This window comes from Peromyscus californicus, unplaced genomic scaffold (genome assembly GCF_007827085.1).
Source record: "Peromyscus californicus insignis strain IS unplaced genomic scaffold, ASM782708v3 Scaffold_6__1_contigs__length_162567912, whole genome shotgun sequence".
NCBI classification, from domain to species: Eukaryota; Metazoa; Chordata; class Mammalia; order Rodentia; family Cricetidae; genus Peromyscus; species Peromyscus californicus.
The window spans coordinates 43,727,517-43,748,392 of record NW_026294584.1 but is presented as its reverse complement, the minus strand read 5'-3'; the positions used below and the strand labels follow the sequence as shown (position 1 = coordinate 43,748,392).

Here is a 20,876-nt window from a genome sequence, read left to right as displayed (position 1 = left end):
GGCACTCCAGTCCCCTCAGAGCTCATCTTCTTCCTGCAGCTCCTATTAACTACTGGTTCCATTTTTCTCTGTCCCTGCCTCTCCACGGACAACCAGCCACACACACCCCCATCACCCCTATGCATCATCCATCTCTGTCAGCCTCACTCACTCCTCCACCTCAGTCCTCAGCAGGAACCACAGTGTTGGCACTGCACTCCCTGCCCCTGACAGCAAACCCTCACACAGCTCTCATCCTTCCTCAAACCTTCCTTGTGCACTGCATCCAGCTGCATCCAGCTGCTCACTGTCATCCCCCTGCACTGACAGGACCTTTTCTCCCAAGTCTGACAGTCATGATCTGATGCCTCCATCTGCCTGGACTCACAGGCTCCATCTGCTCATCCTTCCTTCTCTGTAGCCATCTCCATCTCCCCCCCCCCCCGCCTCCACCAGTGATTCTCACCCCGGGGTGCATGGCCCCCCAGTAGCCTATCAGAACATCTTCTGGATGGTGTTATTGTTGGTATTTGTGAGCAGATGACTGCTCTGCCTCTGATGTTCTGATAGGCCACCTGGGGGCCATGCCCGCCCCCCCCTTGGGTGGAAACCCCCACCCCCCCACCCCTGGTTAAGAATCACTGCTGTGGATGGCCCCTGTCGTCCCTGGCCTTTGTCTTCCCAGTCCATGCCCTAGCTTTCTGGTGGTGACCACTTGATGTTCTCACTCAAGCATCTCAGTGCCTCTCCATCTCAAGTGAACAGAATACTTTCCACTTAGAATTACTTCCTTCCCTTCTGTTCATCCCTTCACACTGCTATAGTGCCCAATCCCAGTCTGTATGAGTGCTCTGTTTTCTTTTTCAAACACATTCGTCCTCATCCTAGTCACCTCTACCAAATATGACTATCCAACATTTTGATGTTACCCCAATCAAATTCTGTTTGCTTAGTATTTATTATCGCTTTTAATTTCCTCTATTCTTTTGCAGTTAAAACAATGAGCCCTAAAGAACCATCTTGAATTTTTGTCTATCCTTTCTTCCTACAAAACATCCCCTGACCCTCTTCTTTCCTATCCTCCCCACCTGAAGTTACTCTTTCTCCTTTGGGTAGATCCCATCTTTCCCAGCAGGTGTCTGTCTGTTCATTTGAACACTAGACATGGAATTGTTTTCCAGCTCAAAACAGTAGAATTATTTTCTCTCAATACCTGGCACTTGGCTCGTGTCCCCACCCAAAACCCATCCCAGTCCTCCCACGCCCAGCCCAACCCCATCCCACCCTACCCCACTACTCCCAACCCTGCCCTCCCCACTAACCCAAGTAAGCCCCATCCCTTACCCCTTCCCACCCACCCACCCTTCCCCGCCGGATCCGTAGTAAAGAGCCTGGCCTAAATTTTACTCCGCAAGAACACTCAAGACAATAATTTAGCTATTTTCCCTTACCTATTGCTGACTACCTTTTTCTGCTTTTCCTTCCCCATGCTGAGGCTTACAAGCTGTTCTGGGCACTCTAAAGTGCCATCATTCTGATCCTGGGACCTCCCATGTGTCTTTACTCCGTGATGGTTTCCAGCTTGTCTCCTTCTACCTTGTTCTCTGGTGTCCATGCTTCCTGGGTATGTCTTGGGCCCTGTCTGTCTTCCGTATACTGCATCATCCTCCTGTCGCGATACTTTTCCTTGCTGTATTTCTTCTCTTTCCTCCCTGGCTGAGGCAAACCCCTCTCCCTTGGTTGTTCATATACCTAGTGTCAGTCACTTCATTACCTCTTTGTCCATAGTAGATGGTCTGGTCTTTGCTATGCTTGCATGCTCATGGTCTTTCTATCCCTCCGTCACCTTCTCTTCTGCAGCCATGCACTGTCACTGGTCTGGATATTCAGTTGGCCTTACTTCATACCTAACGTAAGATGGCCTTTTTCTTTTTCGCCCTCACACCAGCCTTCTCTCTCTTCTTTCCTTTCCTTCCATCAAAAAGAAGCACACAACATTACAGCCAACCCTACACTTACTGCTCTTTCCCTGTCTTACTTGTCCTTGTCCACCAAAGGACTCCCCAAACTGAATACAGCCTTGTCTGTTGCACATGCTTCTGCACAGTTAAAGATTATCTAAATCATCCATCTCCTTCCATATCCAGCCTCTACCTACCTTCACAATAGGAATGATACCATTTTAAAGACATCTTCTTGCACAAGCACCAGTTTCCATTCTGGTCTGCCTGCCATTCAAAAAAGGAAGCCTTTCAATTGAACCCTACTTTGCACTACTAACAAGCTTCCTATTGACCTTCTGCATGAAATCTACAAACCCTGGAGAGTTTGGAAGCCCTCTGCCCACTTTCAGTACACCTTTTCTCCCTGCACAGTCTCTCTGTTGTACAGCACATCTCTCTCCTTTCAGCCAGTCTTGAACAGTAGAAGCACAGGTTCAGAGGTCAACTACGGAGTGGCTGTTCCGCATTGGTACCCAGCTGTGCCTCCACCATTTGCACACATCCTGTATCTACACTCTTACTGGACTCTCTTCAGGAGTCCAGTCCCACATTTCTGAGGTGGCTTAACAGTGGTCTGTGCAGGAGTCTATAAGGTGCACCTCACCTGGTCTCCTCTAATTAACTCAAGCCACTCTTGTCCCTTTGCCAAAAATGCCATACAGTTCCATCCTACAAACACCCGGGCTTTTGCTCATCTTTTCTGTCCCGCTAAAATCTGACATTAATACCATCTATCCAACAAACTTGTCCCCTGAGATCCGCTAATGTTCCCAGCTAGGAAACTCTACAGTCTACTTTTCTGTTTTTCATTGTTGCCCCCCTTGACCTTTGCTTAAACTACCACAAATGCATAACATTTGTTTCTGAGTTGCTTCCTCTTCCATTTTCCCATCAACTCCCCTGACCCAGCTTGACTCACACGTGCCACTTTCCCATGCCATCCCGCCTCCAGTGTGTCTCTTTCTGCCCTGAGTGTGAATGGAACCCTGCCCAGCCAGCTCTTTTCTCATGCTATGCTTTCTAGAGATCCTCCAGTTCCTCCCTATATGCAGTGGTATTTCCCCTGCCAGCTCGCAGGAAGTTCTTCTCTCCATGTCTACTGGATTCCTAACTTTTCCTTTACTGTTGCGATTATTGCTAACCTCTGTTTCCAGCCTGCTCTCCTGAGTCCTTGTGTTACATTAGTTCATCCAGACCATTCTAGCTGTGCTATTTTGGTGACAGTGTTCTCTGCAAAAGATGTTTCCTGTACCTTTTCTTACTCAACAAGCCCGTTGTTGACTACAGTGGTCATGGCTACCTCTACAACCTCATTCTCTAGACCTCTTTTACCATCACTTCCTTCCTGGATTCTCTATCCATGTCACAGTCTTTTCTCTCAAGAATTTGACTTCAAATTCTCTTTGCCCATATGGATGGTAGAGTCCCTGGATTCTCTGGGTTCACCCCTTCTTTGTCCTTGTGATCTCAGCAGCCCTCAGGGCTCCTGCGCTTTTCATCTTTCTGGTTTCCATAAATTAAAACTTCTCACTTCCTTTCCTCCTCTCATTCCTGATTATAGGTTAATTATTTATCCTACTTCCCCACAATTCTACATAGTATGTAACCTTCCCCATCTGCTGCCATTCTTTTAGCTATTCTAATCTGTCAGACGGTTGTCATGTTCCATGAGAATTCTTTTCGTGGTCTCAACAAATGAAAACAGATCCAATACTCCTTTCATTAGGCAGACTACACAAAATCTACCTGCTCTACCCAGCCTCTTAGGCTCGCCACTCTGGTCTACCAAATGTATGTTTTTCTGACTCCCAACAACCATGGCTTCCCTCCTTATAATCTTTTAGGGGTTCCTTTTACATTTTTTATGTTTTTCTTTTATGAGATAGGATCTCACTATGTATGGCAAGGTAGCGTGCAACACAATATCCTTGGATTCTACTACCTAATTCTTAGCCCTAATGCTTTTTATCTTCTGCCCTCATTCCTGCCTCATACATGCCTACTCCATTTGCCCACAGAACCACCCACCCTCACTCTGACTTTCCCTCCTCCCTCCATGAAATCCCCTGCACTGCTGACTCCATTCTCCTTTGTCCTTGCCTCCTCATGGACAACCAGCCACACATATTCAGTACCTACCTTTCTCAATGCAGGAACCACAGTGTTGGCACTGCACTCCCTGCCCCTGACAGCAAACCCTCACACAGCTCTCATCCTTCCTCAAACCTTCCTTGTGCACTGCATCCAGCTGCATCCAGCTGCTCACTGTCATCCCCCTGCACTGACAGGACCTTTTCTCCCAAGTCTGACAGTCATGATCTGATGCCTCCATCTGCCTGGACTCACAGGCTCCATCTGCTCACCCTTCCTTCTCTGTAGCCATCTCCATCCCCCCCCCCCGCCTCCACCAGTGATTCTCACCCCGGGGTGCATGGCCCCCCAGTAGCCTATCAGAACATCTTCTGGATGGTGTTATTGTTGGTATTTGTGAGCAGATGACTGCTCTGCCTCTGATGTTCTGATAGGCTACCTGGGGCCATGCCCGCCCCGCCCCTCAGGTAGAACCCCCCCACCCCCCCACCCCTGGTTAAGAATCACTGCTGTGGATGGCCCCTTGTCCTCCCTGGCCCTTGCTGTCCCATTCTATATGGAGCTAAGAGCTTTCTGGTGGTGACCATTTGATGTCCTCACACATCTCAGTGCTTTCCCCATATCATACAGACCTAACACTCAATAACTAGAATCACCTCCTTTCTCTCTATTTCCTGTTTCACACACAATGTGCTCAGAGCCTAGTTTGTATAAGAGAGCTCTTTAAAGAAACATATTCCTCCTCATTCCTCATAACTCCCACCAAATATGACTTTTAGGCATTCTGATACTAGTTTTTACTTTAACCTGGTCCTTAGATTTGTTTATTATCCCTCCCCACTTGTGATCCTTCTTCTTTACAACACACAGAGAGTCTGGACAGAGCATCACTGCTCTCAACGTCTGTCCTCTTGCTACAGATAACACTTTACCATTGCTCTCCTTCCCACCCACTCCCTGCTGCACTTGCTCTGTCTTTTAGTAAACTCAACTCAATCCCAGCCTCTGTTTATCAACCTCTGTACTCAAGGTGGAGTCTCTATGGGCTAGAAGCTCAGTACCTGAATCCTGGCTTGTACCTTCTCAACCTAACCCTCTCATCTCTCTATGTTCAGCCCACTATTCTCATTTCCCCTTCCTAGCCAATCCAGCTAATCCCCAAATAAACCTCACCTTCACCACCCAAACTTTCCTGCCAGCCACCTATCCCTAACCAGTCTGTAACAGAGCCTGGCCAAAAGCTGCACTAGCCAAGCACACTCAAGGCTTTAAGAGCACATTTTCCACCCTCCCTTCCCCATGCCCAGCCTTGAAGGCTAGCTAAGTCCTCCAGGGGCCTTCACTCCCACCCTGGCCCCTCTCTTCTTGCTTCCTAGCCTGTTGTTGCCTAGCCTGTCTCCCTTCCACCTGCCTTTTGCTCTCCGTCTTCCCTGGGTGCCTTCTGCACCTTTGTCTTCCATACCTGCCTGCCATACTGTGACTGCCCATTATTGTCCTGTAGTCACATTTTATACTCACTCTCTCTCTCTCTCTCTCTCTCTCTCTCTCTCTCTCTCTCTCTCTCTCTCTCTCTCTCTCTCTCCTTTTTTTTTCAAGACAAGGTTTCTCTGTATAGCTTTGCACCTTTCCTGGAACTCACTTGGTAGCCCAGGCTGGCCTCGAACTCACAGAGATCCACCTGCCTCTGCCTCCTGAGTGCTGGGATTAAAGGCGTGCGCCACCACCACCCAACCATCTTTCTCTTTCTTATCTGTTCCTCTTTTACCACCTGCATTACAGAATTCATCCTCCCATTTCTCTGGGGCTTGTACTTCTCTCAACTACCTAGTGTCTGCCACTTCATCCCGTCCCCTGCTCAGTTCTCCACTGGAGTCTTCCTGGACCCTTCTCATCCTTTTTCCATCCTCTCCCTATTACCTTCTTTTCTGCAGCCAACAGCTGTCACTCATCTGGATAATCCATTAATTCTGGCTTCAAGACACACTTAGGCTGCCTTTGTTTTATCACTGCAATGATTTGGATTGGGGTGGGGAGCTGTCTTTCCGTTAGAGCCACTGGGTTCCTCAAAAGTCTGCACACTGCTTCCTTTGAAGCTTCCCTTCCTCTGTTGTTTCTAATGTACCAGGATCCTTTCCCAAAAAGTGGGACTGCACCACCATCTGTGACAGTTGCCTTCTCACTATCAGTCCTATAGTCTAAGTCACTCTTGTTTTCTTTTTCTCCTTTGGGCCCACTACATTATAAGACTAACACTCACTCAGTTTTGAAGTCCTACTGTTTATACACATACCAGTCTTCATCCTGTTTCTCTTCTTTATCTCTTGATTAAAAAAAAAAACAAATAACAACAAAAACCCAGCCCCTGAACTCCTAAGCCTCAAACCCCTAGAGCCTTGCTGTATCCTGTAAAAATATTGCTACCTACTTTCTTTACCTTCTAAAACTAACCCTACAAACCTCCTGAGGTCAGAAGATCCCCTGCATCAAGGCTCCACTAATCCCTTGTTCCCTGCACAGTCTCTCTGTTACACAGCACACCTCTCTCCGTCAGCCAGTCTTGAACGGTGGAAGCGCACACAGATTCAGTGGTCACTGCGGAGTGGCTGTTCCGCATTGGTGCCCAGCTGTGCCTCCACCATTGACATGCATCCTCTGTCTACCCACATGCTCAATTCTTTCCACTTGAGTCCACTCCCGTGTCCCTGAGGCTGTCTTCCAGTGCCATCTGTTCAGGAACTGTCATAAAGTGCATGTCACTTGGTTCCTTCTATTTAAGCCAAGGCGCTTTGACCCTTTACCTTTTCCTAAGGGCCCCATTCTGCAAACACTTGGACTTTGTTTCTCTTCTCTTCTCCTAAGACTTGACACTGATGTTCCCATCCTACCAGATTGACCCCTGAGTTTGCCAGTGCCCCCATTTGGACAGCTTTACATCCAGACTTCCCCTTTTGTACAGTGGCCCATTTGCTTTAGCCAAAACCACCACACAAGATCTTTCCATTTTCTCCTGGGTTGACTTTTTTCCTATCAGCTCCTTGACTCCCACTGGGCACTTTCCCATGGCAGCCAACTGCAGTCTGTCTTTCTGCCCTGAACATGAGTTTAAATCTTGCATGGTGTTCCCCTCTGCCTCTCTCTACTGTTGTTTTCCAGAGACCCCCCACTTCCCCATCAGCATCCAGCCTTACTTCTTCTGCCACCTCCCAGCCAACCCATGGACTCAGGAATCTTTTCCCTTGCTATCTGCTCAGTTGTTGACCTGTCCTCACTGTTGCCACTACTGTCAGCCTCTTTGTCCCTAGCCAGCAGGACTGAATCCATCAGCTGTCCAGATTCACCTCTAAAGTTCTCTCTCTATATTAAAGACAGTGACGTACCTGGATCCTTTCCCTCCACCTTCCCTCACTTATGCACATCAGTGATAAAGTACCATGACCACTCCTCCCTCTTTCTGCTCTGGCCTCATCTGCTTCTTTACTGCACACTTCTCTTCTTCCATGGTCTTTGTCTTCCCTGGGCTTCCTTACGCACTTTGCCTGCATTAAGACAGAGTTTCTGCATGTTCCCTATTCATTCCCATGCCCATGGTCTTTGCCATGTCTCCCTAGATGTAATGCCCTCCGTAATCCTCTCAACATGCCTTTTCTTTCCTTCCTACTGGGCTCCTTCATTTTGTTCTTTCTCATTCTTGCCAAATGGGGTGTCTTAGCTATCACAGGCCTCCCTTGGATTGAAAACCTCTAATCTCTTACTTCTGGGCCCTGAGTAACCATTTCTCCTGCTTTTCTCTTTAGTGCATAATTAAGTACTATCTTGCCACTGTGCTTTGTGCTGCTGTTATGAATCCTCTAGCTGATCTAGTAGACATTTTCATGAGTCCTCCCATCCTGAGCTACCCTTGGTGCCCAGTGTTTGATTGCATTCACTAAGCTGGAGTCATACTGTACCATTATACTCCCATACCTAGGCACTCAAAGTGTGCCTCCTCATGGCCTGAACTATGGTATCCTCTCAGCATCCTACATCTGTGGCACAAGGTGACATATCACATTGCCTTTCGCATTCTTCTGAAAACATGCCGAGGAAAACTGGGTCTTTCATTCTCTACTATGTTCCTGTCCATGCATGCTTTTGTCTTCTGCCCTCATTCTTGTTCCCACACAGGTCACCCCATACCCATACAGAGGTGCCCACCCCACTCTGACCCACTGCTGGGCTGACAGTGCTTCTCCTGGGCACTCCAGTCCATGACTCCTTTTCCTCCTTCTCCTTTAGCATTCATTTCCTTCCCTGAGTTTCCCTACCTGCCTCTCCATGGACAACCAGCCACACACACACCCATCACCCCTATGCATCATCCATCTCTGTCAGCCTCACTCACTCCTCCACCTCAGTCCTCAGCAGGAATCACAGTGTTGGCACTGCACTCCCTGCCCCTGACAGCAAACCCTCACACAGCTCTCATCCTTCCTCAAACCTTCCTTGTGCACTGCATCCAGCTGCATCCAGCTGCTCACTGTCATCCCCCTGCACTGACAGGACCTTTTCTCCCAAGTCTGACAGTCATGATCTGATGCCTCCATCTGCCTGGACTCACAGGCTCCATCTGCTCACCCTTCCTTCTCTGTAGCCATCTCCATCTCCCCCCCCCCCCCCCGCCTCCACCAGTGATTCTCACCCAGGGGTGCACGGCCCCCCAGTAGCCTATCAGAACATCTTCTGGATGGTGTTATTGTTGGTATTTGTGAGCAGATGACTGCTCTGCCTCTGATGTTCTGATAGGCTACCTGGGGGCCGTGCCCGCCCCCCCCCCCTCGGGTAGAACCCCCCCACCCCCCCACCCCTGGTTAAGAATCACTGCTGTGGATGGCTCCTGTCCTCCCTGGCCCTTGCTGTCCCATTCTATATGGAGCTAAGAGCTTTCTGGTGGTGACCATTTGATGTCCTCGCTCACGCATCTCAGTGCCTCCCCTCTCATTTAGACCTACATTCTCTTCCACCCACCTCCTTCCTTTCTGTGTTTACTCCCTTTTCACACGACATGAGAAGTCTTCTCTTGAAGGCCCTATCCCAACCATCATACTCTCCCACCCTTATGTCAGTACCTTTGCTTCCATCCTGGTCCTCTCTGGACTTTCATCTTTCTTTCCTTAAACCTCCCCTCCTCTTTCTATGCAGAGACACAAGGAGCCTCTGCAGAGCAGACTGCTTTGTTTCCTGTGAAAATGGCCCCTTGCTTTTGCCCACCTTCCTACTGTACTTAAAGCTGCTCTAGTTTCTTCTTTCTGTAAGAACAGTAGACTTCTTCAACTTGCATTAATTGTCCTCATCACTCAAAATAGACTCTACAAGCTCAGTTCTAGAAAATTGTTATCTCTAGGCCTATGTCCTCAATCCCTACTTCCACCTCCAATATATTACTACTTCCAACCCTGCCTTCCAGGCTAGCCTAGTCTGGGCCTCTCCCAAACCCCACCTTAAATCCACCCACCTACTAGAGCCTTAATTTCCTACTAGATCCCAAGAACCTGGCCAAAATGTTATCCCCTTGACAACGGTGTTCACATTTCTATCTAGCATTTACTCTCTATAACTTCTGTTCTCTCTCTTTCTCCCTCCCTCCGTCTCCTCTCCCCCTCTCTCTTCTTCTCTCTTCCCCCATCTCATGTCCCCCTCTGTGTGCTTGCCTTCACTGTAACCTTGGGACCACTTTCTTCTCCTCGGTCCAGCCTGTGTCACTTGTACCATACTCAGTGCTGTCTGTCTGTCTGTCCACCTAGTGCCTCATCTCCATCTGTCGTCCATAGCTGACCTCTCTTTCTCTTCCTCATCAGAAATCTCCCCACATCTGTTCTTGCTGCCTTTCTTCTCTCTCTTAGGCAAGAGAAAGCTCCCTGCCTCGTATCTAGAACATACTCCTGTGATCTACTTCTTTGTATTCCCTCCTCATTTCTTCCTAAGAATCAACTCATTTCTTTAACCCATTCTCACTGCCCAGCACTTTCCCTTCTCTCCCTATCCCACTTTCTCTTCAGGGACTTTGACTACCAGTTTATCCAGTGATTCCAACCTTTTCTGTGTCTCAGTAGTCTTTGCCCACTTCTCCCCTACTAATAGTTCAGCCTCTTTCTTCCCATCCCATGAAATACATTCCCACAAAGCTCTTCTTTTTTTCCTCCTTTCTTCTCATCAGATGATTTCCCCCTAAAAGAACCTCCATTGATCATAGGCTGTCCAATTTCACTTGCTTCTCCTTCCATCCTTGACATACCACCTTCATACACCCATTTTTAGATTTTAAGACTCTCTTCTTAAGTAATTACTATTTTCCATCCTGTTGTTCCATGTCCTCTCTTGCCCTTTGGATCAGCTGACCCAGTATAGAAGCCCACACAGCCCCAAAGCCCTCTGCTCCTAGAGCCTAGTTTCCTGCTCGGTCATTTGTCTACCTTCTTTACCCCCAATACTAAACCCACAATGCCCAGTGGGTTCCACTGTCAACTTCTCATCCCACCTTGCCTTCTGTGTCAGCCAATATAGACTTCTAGCCACCCTGCAAAGGGGAAGAATGGATTGAGTTAACCCTACAAAATGTCTTCTCAGCATTGATCAGCAGATGCTCCTCCACCATTTACAAGCCTCTTGGCCCACATTCTGGACTTGGTGTCCATGGGTCCGTCTCCATGTTCCTGAGATTACTTGCCAGTACTGCAAACATTGTCTCACTTTCGGGATCTAACAGAAGTCACTGTGGCTCTCTGTGTCATATTCTCTAAGTCTACTGCTTTGCAAATGCCTAGGCTTTGGGTTTCCTTCTCTGCTCTTCTCCTGTGCTTTGACATTGATACTGACTTGTCTCTGATACCTGCACACACTTCCATATGGGAACTTTGGAGCCCACCAATCCTTTCGTAATCATCTCATGTTCAAGGCTGACCTCTGCAGACTCCTAACTTACTGCCCCTTAGGCACTTTCCAAGTGTTGTCTTTCCAATCAGCTCTTTTCCTTAACAAATACTCTTATCTGCTACCTTCCTCTGGCAGCTTTAATAGCTTTCTTCCTACTTGGGTATAAATTAACCATTGTTTCACCATCCCCACCATCCTTCTCCCCACCCCCTCTCTGTGTGTTCCTGAAAGACTGTGCTTGTACTTCAGCATCTCCTTTACTTCTCTTGCCACCTTCCAGTGATGCTGTAGTCAAGTGTCTTCCCCTCCCTGTCTGCTCCCTCCCTGTCAATTCATTGCTGCACGCTCACCTTGGTCTCTAGAGTGCTGTTGGAGCTGTCTGAGCTCACCTCTGATCGTCCTAGCGTCTTAGTTTTACTGCATTAGACACAGTTGTTTCTTCCCTTTGGGGCTTCCCCTCGAAGCTGTCCTCATCTCACCATGTCATTCGTTGCCATGGTAGTCCTAGAGTTTTCTAGGGGCCTTCCCAGTCTCTGCTTCCTGCTCTGGCTGTCCTACCCAGAGACGTTCTTCCTCCCAAGCTTGGCTCACCTGGCTCACTCTTGTCTCCCTCTTCTTTGGTGTGGTCTGGTGCCTTTCCCTTAGCTCTCTGTGCTCTGCTCTCTTGGCTGTTGCTCCTTCCACTACTTCTCATTTGGACCCAGTAAGAAGCTCTTCTTCCATGCCCTCCCGTTTTTTCCAAACTCCTCACCTCCTCTCCCCTGTCCTGGGCCCAGCTGGCCCTTTCTCTTGCTGTACTCTCTTGTGCTCTATGTCACACCTTCAATGTCTGCAGCTCCTTCAGATGCCCCCGTGATGCTCTGCTGTATCCTGTGGACCTCTGAACCTGCACCCTCACTGACCTGTCCTCCACACCCGCCCCTTCACCACGTTTGGTCCTCTTTGGGTCAGACTGAGTGTACCAAGTCTGCACCCTCCTCCCATCACTCTCTGTGGCCCAGGCTTATGAGTTCCTTCTAGAACTCCACATCCATAGCTCCCTGTAACCTGTTTTGCTCCCTTTCACACCGTTTTAGTCACACTCTGATAAAGCTCTCAGGGAACATCTGCCTCTCTGATTTCTGTATTCTGCTCTAGACAATCCACCCCATCCTGACCTAGTAACCTCTACCCTTACCCTAACTTGATCCTCACAACAACTCCTCCGCCTGATGGTCGTGCTTCTCTTCCCAATCAACACTCAACTTCTTCCTTGACCTCCATTTTGTTACTAGCTCCATTCTCCTCTTTCTCTGCTTCCCCCTGGATAACAAGCCTCAACTTTCATTATTACTGAACGCTACCCATCTCAGCCTCACTCACTCCTCCACCTCAGTCCTCAGCAGGAATCACAGTGTTGGCACTGCACTCCCTGCCCCTGACAGCAAACCCTCACACAGCTCTCATCCTTCCTCAAACCTTCCTTGTGCACTGCATCCAGCTGCATCCAGCTGCTCACTGTCATCCCCCTGCACTGACAGGACCTTTTCTCCCAAGTCTGACAGTCATGATCTGATGCCTCCATCTGCCTGGACTCACAGGCTCCATCTGCTCACCCTTCCTTCTCTGTAGCCATCTCCATCCCCCCCCCCCCCCCCGCCTCCACCAGTGATTCTCACCCCGGGGTGCATGGCCCCCCAGTAGCCTATCAGAACATCTTCTGGATGGTGTTATTGTTGGTATTTGTGAGCAGATGACTGCTCTGCCTCTGATGTTCTGATAGGCTACCTGGGGGCCGTGCCCGCCCCCCCTCGGGTGGAACCCCCACCCCCCCACCCCTGGTTAAGAATCACTGCTGTGGATGGCCCCTGTCTTCCCTGGCCTCTGTTTTCCATTCCCTGCCCTAGCTTTCTGGTGGTGACCACTTGATGTCCTCACTCAAGCATCTCAGTGCCTCCCCTTCTTGTATAGACCCTGAACCCTCCTTTTGGCGCCACCTCCTTCCCTTCCCTGTCATCCATTCACATGCAGCATGTTCTGACCCTAGTCTGCACTGTGTGATTGATATTGGACTCCTCATTTCCACTGGTTTTCCTCTTTAGATTTTTCGATGTCCCTCCCCTCCCAACTCCTCCCGTCACTGCTTTCTAACATCTTTCTGGTGTCGTCGTGGTCGTCGTCGTGGTCGAACATGCTTTCTAGGCATGGATATGCTCTTTTCCCCTGTGTTCTCTGGGCTCCTTTCCCCAGCTTCATTCAGTTTCTTTGCTTACTTTCAAGTTGCCCTTGTTTGAAATTAGACGTAAATATAATTCCACCCTCCTTTCCATCGTGCCCTGCATGACTGTCATCCTCTTTCCCATCAGTGTACTTGGTCTCTCGTGCTCTGGTCCTTTTCTTGGCTCATACTCTGATTCTGCTGGCCCCTTTTGTTGTTGTTTGTTGCTAACCTCACTCTTCAAGGTCTTGTGACACTAACTAACCCTATATTATCAAACCCATAACAAACTTAGCTTCCACCTACTTTCTATTCCTTTTGATGTAATTACAGTGCCAAGACTTTTTTCCCAACATGTCCTCTTCACATGGCCTTTCCCATGTAAGGGTAAGTTTAGCCTTGCTTTTTTATCTGTTTACCTGTTCCTATTCTGCCTGTGTTATGGATGACTAATTTATCATCCCTCAATCTGTTTTCATAGTTCCCCTTTTCCTAGACTGTGCTCAGTTGCTCTGGTTCTCTAGTCGCTCCTTAGCAGGACTCCTGCCACTCGCTTCGTTTCACGGCTACACAACCGAATTCTTTGTTTGGTTTGGGTTTTAGAGACAGGGTTTCTCTATTTAGTCCTGGCTGTCCTGGAACTCCCTCTGCAGACCAGACTGGCCTCGAACTCAGAGATCCACCTGCCTCTGCCTCCTGAGTGCTGGGATTAAAGGCGTGCGCCATCACCCCTAGGACACACACATACACACATATACAACCTAATTCTTAACTTTTCTATCAACTGTACCTTTCTTTGTATACACTTCCCTGAACATTACCCATCCCTCCCATGTCCTGTTTTTAGTTATCGTTTGATCTCCTTCCCTTTCTTCCTTTAATAACCCCCTTCTTCCTGACTCAGCTGCTTTGTAGATACCAGCAATTATCATTAACCGCCCCCCCCCATACACACACTCTTTTTATAGTAAATACACTACATTCTGAGTTTGAAAAGGCCTTCATCCAGCTCCCTTTTGGGGGGGAAAAAAGCACATTTTCAAACCACCATTAAAATGATAATGAAAAATTTTAAGACTATTTTACAGTACAAACCATGTTTAAGGACAGTTATCCAATTATTTTACATGCAGTGTTCAATAAGAGACACATTTTTATGTAGTACAAAATGATCCCATACTCATACTATAGGATGAAACAGTGGTATTTTTAACATAAGTAACAAGTTGTAATACCTTACATATTAAATACATAGAATATAAATAAATATTTTGGAAATATTTACTTACCAACTGATGAGTTTCTTGAGTTATCTCACCCATATTATTGGGAAGATGACAGGAATATTTCACAGCATTTTTTTTACGGTCCTTGGTCATAGGAAATGAACCTACTGATAAGTACTATGGCCATTAAAAAAAAAAAAAAAAACTATACTACCCCAAGCAGGCTTATGTACAAGGGAATCATTAGCATTAGCATCTGAGTGTAACTAACTGGTACAAGGCTTCCTAAGCACATGGTGGTGGTGGTGGTGGTGGTGGTGGTGGTGGTGGTGGTGGTGGTGTGTGTACAAGAGCTTTACATGCTAACTACTTTTAGACTGTGTACTACAGAGCTAGTAATACTTGCATTCCTCTTTCTGGCCTGTCGTTTTTGACACTCTAAACCTTGTGTTCTAAACCACCTCAGTTGGCTGACTTGATCTCCATTCAAGCACACCCACCCCATATTTATGTTCTCCGGATTGTGTCTCACTTCTCTCACCATCAGTTGGCTCTACAAGATTCTTTAACAATCCCCAGCCAATCCAGCCTCCAACTCTCCTTTAACAATCCCCAGCCAATCCAGCCTCCAACTTTCCTGTCTCTCCCTACCATATCTTAAACATTCTGCATGCCTCATCTGACCTGCTGAGCCCACCTGAATTTCGGGTTCAGTAGGGCTGTGACTGTATACTTAGAACACAGTTAAGAAACACTGCTCTTACCTTTCCTTCCACCAAGCCCTTAAGTTACCAAGTTCACACCCGGGCATCAAGAACAAGTTGACTCCAGCACTCACTCCTTCCTGCTCTCTTTTCTGTGCAGTCCTCATTGTGATCAGAGTTTAGTTCTGGAAACCTCTATGGCTCCATGGTCTCTCTCATCGGAATCATTCTCTAGGTTTCAGAGTTCCTTTGGGGCATTAACCTTTCTTCTTCATGTCCTGTGACCCAAATAAGGGGTTTCTCCTCCCGGACAGTGCCTGCCGTTATTTATTTTCACCTGTTGTTTCCCACTCCCTCCCTCCTCGCTCTCTGGCTTGTCCTAAAACAGGATCAGCCCTCTGGTAGAAACCACCTGTGTTCCTCCTGAACAAGCCAGGTTCTCTCTCTCTAGATGTCTCCCCTCTTCCAAAACAAGAACAAAAACCCTTCGTACAGCAGAGGAACTTTGGTGCAGCACTCTATATGGCACACATGTATCAATTTGTACTCCTATGTCTTAATTATATGTATGTCCATCCCCCATTTCTCCTTGGAAATAAAAATGAAGTTTTACTTTTGAGTTGGGTTCCCATCATACTCTTCAGCCACTCTCTCCCAATATTACTCATCCATTCTGTGGACACACTATTCAGAGACTTGTCCTGGTGTCATTTCATCAACGTCCAGCATAGTCCATCTCTTCCTTCCTGTCCCTTTGAATGAAAACACCCACCAAAGCCTCCCCTAATTTAATGCCTCACTCTTCTCCCAGTGCATATGTATGCCACTTTGGGAAGTCTGGCTTGAAGATCCGACAGCCAGCCTGAGACCCTCATTATTTCAGTCTCACAGGTTCCGTTCTGGGAACTACCATTACCAAGCTATCTGCCATGCTGCTCCTACCGTTAACTCCCCTTCAGATAACTCCCAGTCTCTCTCCTCCTCCTCCTCAACCATGATGGTCAGTACAATATGGTTTAGTCCAGACTTGGAGAGGCTTCCTGCAATTGGCCATAGCTCAGAGCCATCCCATTTATACTCCTCAACCCTTATGTCTGTGAGTCATATTGGTGGCTTCAGATGCCATTCAAGGAGAAACTAGCAGATGATACTCCTTCATAACACTGTTTCATAGCCACAGTCTTCTCTCCATCTTTGGTTGCAATCTAGCATAACACAGTTTCTCTCCTACAAATTCAACTCAGTCATTTTTCTTCAGCATTCCCCATTTTGGCCCTCTACAATGCCCTTCCCTACCCACCCTTTGTACTCACTCTGTCCTTCCACTCAAAATGCTACTTACTTTTTTCTTTTTCAGATTCCAACCTGTCTTCTCTGTGATACTTTCATACAAGGCTCCCTAAGTATGTCACTCAGAGTCGGCCAAGATCCACAAAGCATATCAGCAGTTTTAATGGTGCACTATGCAATAATCTGCATCTGTCATCTTTTCCATTTCCACCTGCACTGTAGTCAACATGGATGCAGAATTCTTGAGATGTATTTGCTTCCTCATAATCTTTACTCATTCTCCATCTTGTAATAGTAGTCTATTCTCAGGACAAGCTACCTGCCCACACCCTCCACTAAGTCATCCTAGTGTCTCCATAAAGTTGTCACCAGCCACTTTCTACCAGCACTGTGGCATCTTAATCAGTAAACTTTCCCTGCCATAACAACCAAATCCTCCAATTTCCCTCCAACCCTTCCTGTTCAGGTCCTTCTTCCTCATACTGTTCGCCATGGTCTCTAATGCCCAAATGTGACCAAGTAGATTTACATTGAGCTCTGACAGGACTTTGCATTTGAAATCTTTATTCTCCACTTTCTCTGCTTGTTGGTCCTCTAAGAGGCATGTTTTCCTTCCCTTTGCTTCCAGTCTACCTCTTATTTTTTTTTTTTTTTTTGGTTTTTTTCGAGACAGGGTTTCTCTGCGTAGCTTTGCGCCTTTTCCTGGAACTTACTTGGTAGCCCAGGCTGGCCTCGAACTCACAGAGATCCGCCTGGCTCTGCCTCCCAAGTGCTGGGATTAAAGGCGTGCGCCACCACCGCCCGGCATCTACCTCTTATTTTCATTCCTTCCTGATTTGAGGCCCACGAATAGTCTTAACTCTCATTTGATGTCTGTCATTCCTTAGTGCTGGCTCTTTTACATCTGTGGTTAACTTTAATGTTGATAATTCTGTACTGTTGTTCCACCTTTAATCTAGAGATGGCCTTAGTTTTCAGCATCCCTCCTGTTCTGTGTGTAGTGTTCCCATGGATTCAGCACTATCTGCTAAGTAACATCCATCTCCATCACTCATTTTTTTCTTTCTTTTTTACATTCACCGGGTAACACTTCATCCTTAACTTCCTGTGTACTGTGTTCTCAGCTCAGTCTAGACCTCTGTGGATCATTACAGGCAGCCTATTGCAGATCCGTTCCTTTAACCCTCTCCTTTTTGCTCTCGTGGCACATCCTTTCCTTCAACTACCTAGGAATCTCTTCAGATCTGTATCTCTTCTTTTTTTTGCCAGTCTTCCCCTCAGTGATTAACTTCAACTTTCCACCCTGACATGTGCTTACTACACACTCTGTCCCCAGCCCAGCTGTACATCCCTCTCCCTATTTAGCTTCCAGCATTGATGTTTTTTCCAATTCTGTATTCTTTTCATACTGTCTCCTTAGCAGCTGACTCTCATTTTTAGCCAGTCCTTACAAAATATGCTTCATTTTTTAAGCCTCTTTAACAGAGGTCTTCAGGTTTTGTTTTCTTTGCTCCTTTTGGTTTTTGCCTTTCCTGTTTGATGAAGCTGTAATCGTTATGATAGTGAAGTTGTGCTCTTGCCCTGGAAGGGTCCCTCTGCCCTGCCCTCTTGTCTCTCAGTGTCTGTCTCTTCTTTAGCTTTACTGATGCATTACTACCACTGGCTTTTAATGGAGCTCTTGGAAGGTTCCCTGAAAGTCCTCATTGTATCAACCAAATCATTTAATTAAAAAATGTGCCACAAAGGTGTCATTCACATATTCCTCCTCAATCCATTCCTAGGTGTCACATCCTCAGTACTTTTAAATGCCTTCTCTCTTGGCTTCTACATCATATCTAACTAGTCTGCCCCAGTCTGTGGTCTACTCTATCATTCATTTTGTCTCTCTTCAATTTATCCCCAGGCTCCTAATCCTGCAACTTCACATAGCACTCTATTAAAATTTGTACTAAAGAATCTATGGCATTGAATTGTAGTGTCATGAATAGATTAATCATATATATAATCACACTAATTTAACTCCTAGACAATCGGCTTTGGAAACAGAGGTCATATCTAACTCATTTTTGTGTCTACTACATTGCCTTATACCTTTACTTAAATGTCAGTGGGATGGGTGGGTGGGTGATTGGATGGATGGATGGATGGGTGGATGGGTGGCCGGACAGACGGACGGACGGACGGACAGATGGACTGAACAAATACCTCTTATTGCCCATACTATCATGCTTACATTTGAGTCTCCTTTCTTCTCTTGCTCATACCCCAAAACAGCTTTCTAATGTTCCAGTTTCTAGTATTTTGTGCACATAAGCCTTTTCCAGACTCCTGATTAGACCATAGATGCCTTTCCTCCATTCATGCTGGCCAAGTTCTCTCTTTCACTTTCCCAAATTGTGTCAATTTATTATTATTCATTTCTTACTTAATTCTGTCAGTCATCTGAAACGTACAGTGCCTACTTGCTTTTCCATTTTGAAACAGACTTTACCAATAGTAAAACCTCATTTTCATCTACTCACTGCATGTTGAAAGTTGACTTAGGAGTAGTTTATTCTGGTGTTCTGTGGATCCACTAAATCCACAATCTAAAGACAGCATTGCAACTGTGTACTTGGTCAGTATTAATCTGATGATCTGTGTGCTTTGCTGTCAGCAGTTTTTGCTTTGTTGTGTCCTACAGCATCAGTGGCTCTTTCATTTTTCAAAATATTGGCCCTTTTGACCAGCATGACAAAAAGTCCCCCCAAAATATCTCCCCTGCTGTCTTCACATCAACACAAAAACAGTGTGCTCAGGTCATCTCTTCTGTGTACTCTTCTAGTCTACAGCACAGAAATATTTTCAAATCATACTTGTGAAACTGACTTTTTGACCAGCTTGCAAGCTGCATCAGGAACTCTACTACCTTAGAACAGGGTATGCATATGTTAACACTTGAAATGTGGAACACAATGCTGAGCACAGGCGGTGCTTCCTCAGTAATGATGGAAATGTGCTTGTCCTGTCCACTCATGTACATTCACCTGCCCTTCCCTCCAGTTGCAGGCACCTTTAGCTGTACCATGAAGTTTACAGTCCGGGATTGTGACCCTAACACTGGAGTTCCAGACGAAGATGGATATGATGATGAATATGTGGTGAGTCTTCCCTTCAGACCCTGTACTTTTGCAACATTAAATGACTTCTAATCACAAGAGCATTTTTCTAGAAACATCTGACAAAACTCATGGGACCTAGACTAACCCTCTCTGTAATGGAATTGTATCATGCCAGAATTTAAATGGAGCACTTTATAACTAAAGCAAAGAAATTCACTTTTTTTTTCTCTTTTAATGGGAATCACTAAGATAATTGCATCATTTTTAATGTGATTGAGTTTGTTTATAAAGGAGGTTTTGGTTTTATTTCAGCAACTTTTTGTTTGTTTGGTTCTAATATTGGCAAGTCAGGGACTGAAAAGTTTTGACAGAAAGGAGGGGTGGAGTGTCAGGTTTAGAAGGTGCTGTATGGCCTCAACTAGGGCTCCAAATGTGGCAATAGGACTACTGTGCACCATAGGGCCATTGGCACTCCACCTACATTGACTTGACTCTTGCTCATCTGAACTAGAATCTATAGCATCAGGCTCGCCCAGGCCACAGGAGTGAGGAAGAACTTCCTTCAGGCCCTTTGCATGGTTTGTAGACATGATGATGAATGATCAGCTCCTTCTATTTTTGTTGTAGACTCAAAAGGACTTTTATTTACTGACCCCTGCTTATTGTCCACTAGCTGGAAGATCTCGAAGTGACTGTGTCTGACCATATTCAGAAGGTACTAAAACCTAACTTTGCTGCTGCCTGGGAAGAGGTGGGAGACGCCTTTGAGAAAGAAGAAACCTTTGCCCTTAGCTCTACAAAAACCCTTGAAGGTGAGAAGAGTTTTGCCGCCAGTGAGCTGCCTGGGGCCGTTATACAATCCAGGAAGCGTGCATGCAGTTGCAGAGGGACTCCTTCCTGTTGCGTGTGTTTTAATTTAATTCATCTACTCAAAACCAGCTCCGTCTTCATCATCTGACCCAGTCAGCCATTTCTCTGCAGCTACAGCTCCCTAGGACATCCTGGAGCAGGGGCCGACCCTCATGTTTAACTCTTCTAACCTGTTACATCAACTTTCTCAACAGAGGCTGTCAACAACATCATCACATTTCTGGGCATGCAGCCATGTGAGAGATCAGACAAAGTACCTGAGAATAAGAATTCCCACTCCCTGTATCTGGCAGGTAAGAAATTCCCATCAGCTTTCCCTTTGAAAGTGTAGAGTTTCAAAGGAAGGGGTGTGAATAGGCACTCCCTGCCCTGCTGCTGTCTGTCACTCAACATTGGAGACCTTTACAGGCTCTCCTTAGTTATTCTTTGAGGAGGCACATCTGGCCGAAAATACTGGAATCTCTAACAGCTGCCAGCACCACTCCCTGAGTACACTAAGTCAGTGA

The 20,876-nt window shown here is 46.6% G+C and overlaps 1 protein-coding gene across 2 annotated transcripts in view; it reads left to right on the top strand.

Annotated features, from left to right (window-relative positions):
• The window catches only part of Copg2 (COPI coat complex subunit gamma 2), a 123,742-nt gene that overhangs the window by 102,109 nt on the left and 757 nt on the right, over positions 1-20,876 (top strand). For both annotated transcript variants that reach the window (XM_052719304.1, XM_052719303.1), the window contains 3 exons: positions 19,442-19,539; positions 20,174-20,312; positions 20,565-20,663. In XM_052719304.1, the coding sequence (XP_052575264.1) occupies positions 19,442-19,539; positions 20,174-20,312; positions 20,565-20,663 (336 nt within the window). The remainder of the gene's footprint in view (positions 1-19,441; positions 19,540-20,173; positions 20,313-20,564; positions 20,664-20,876) is intronic.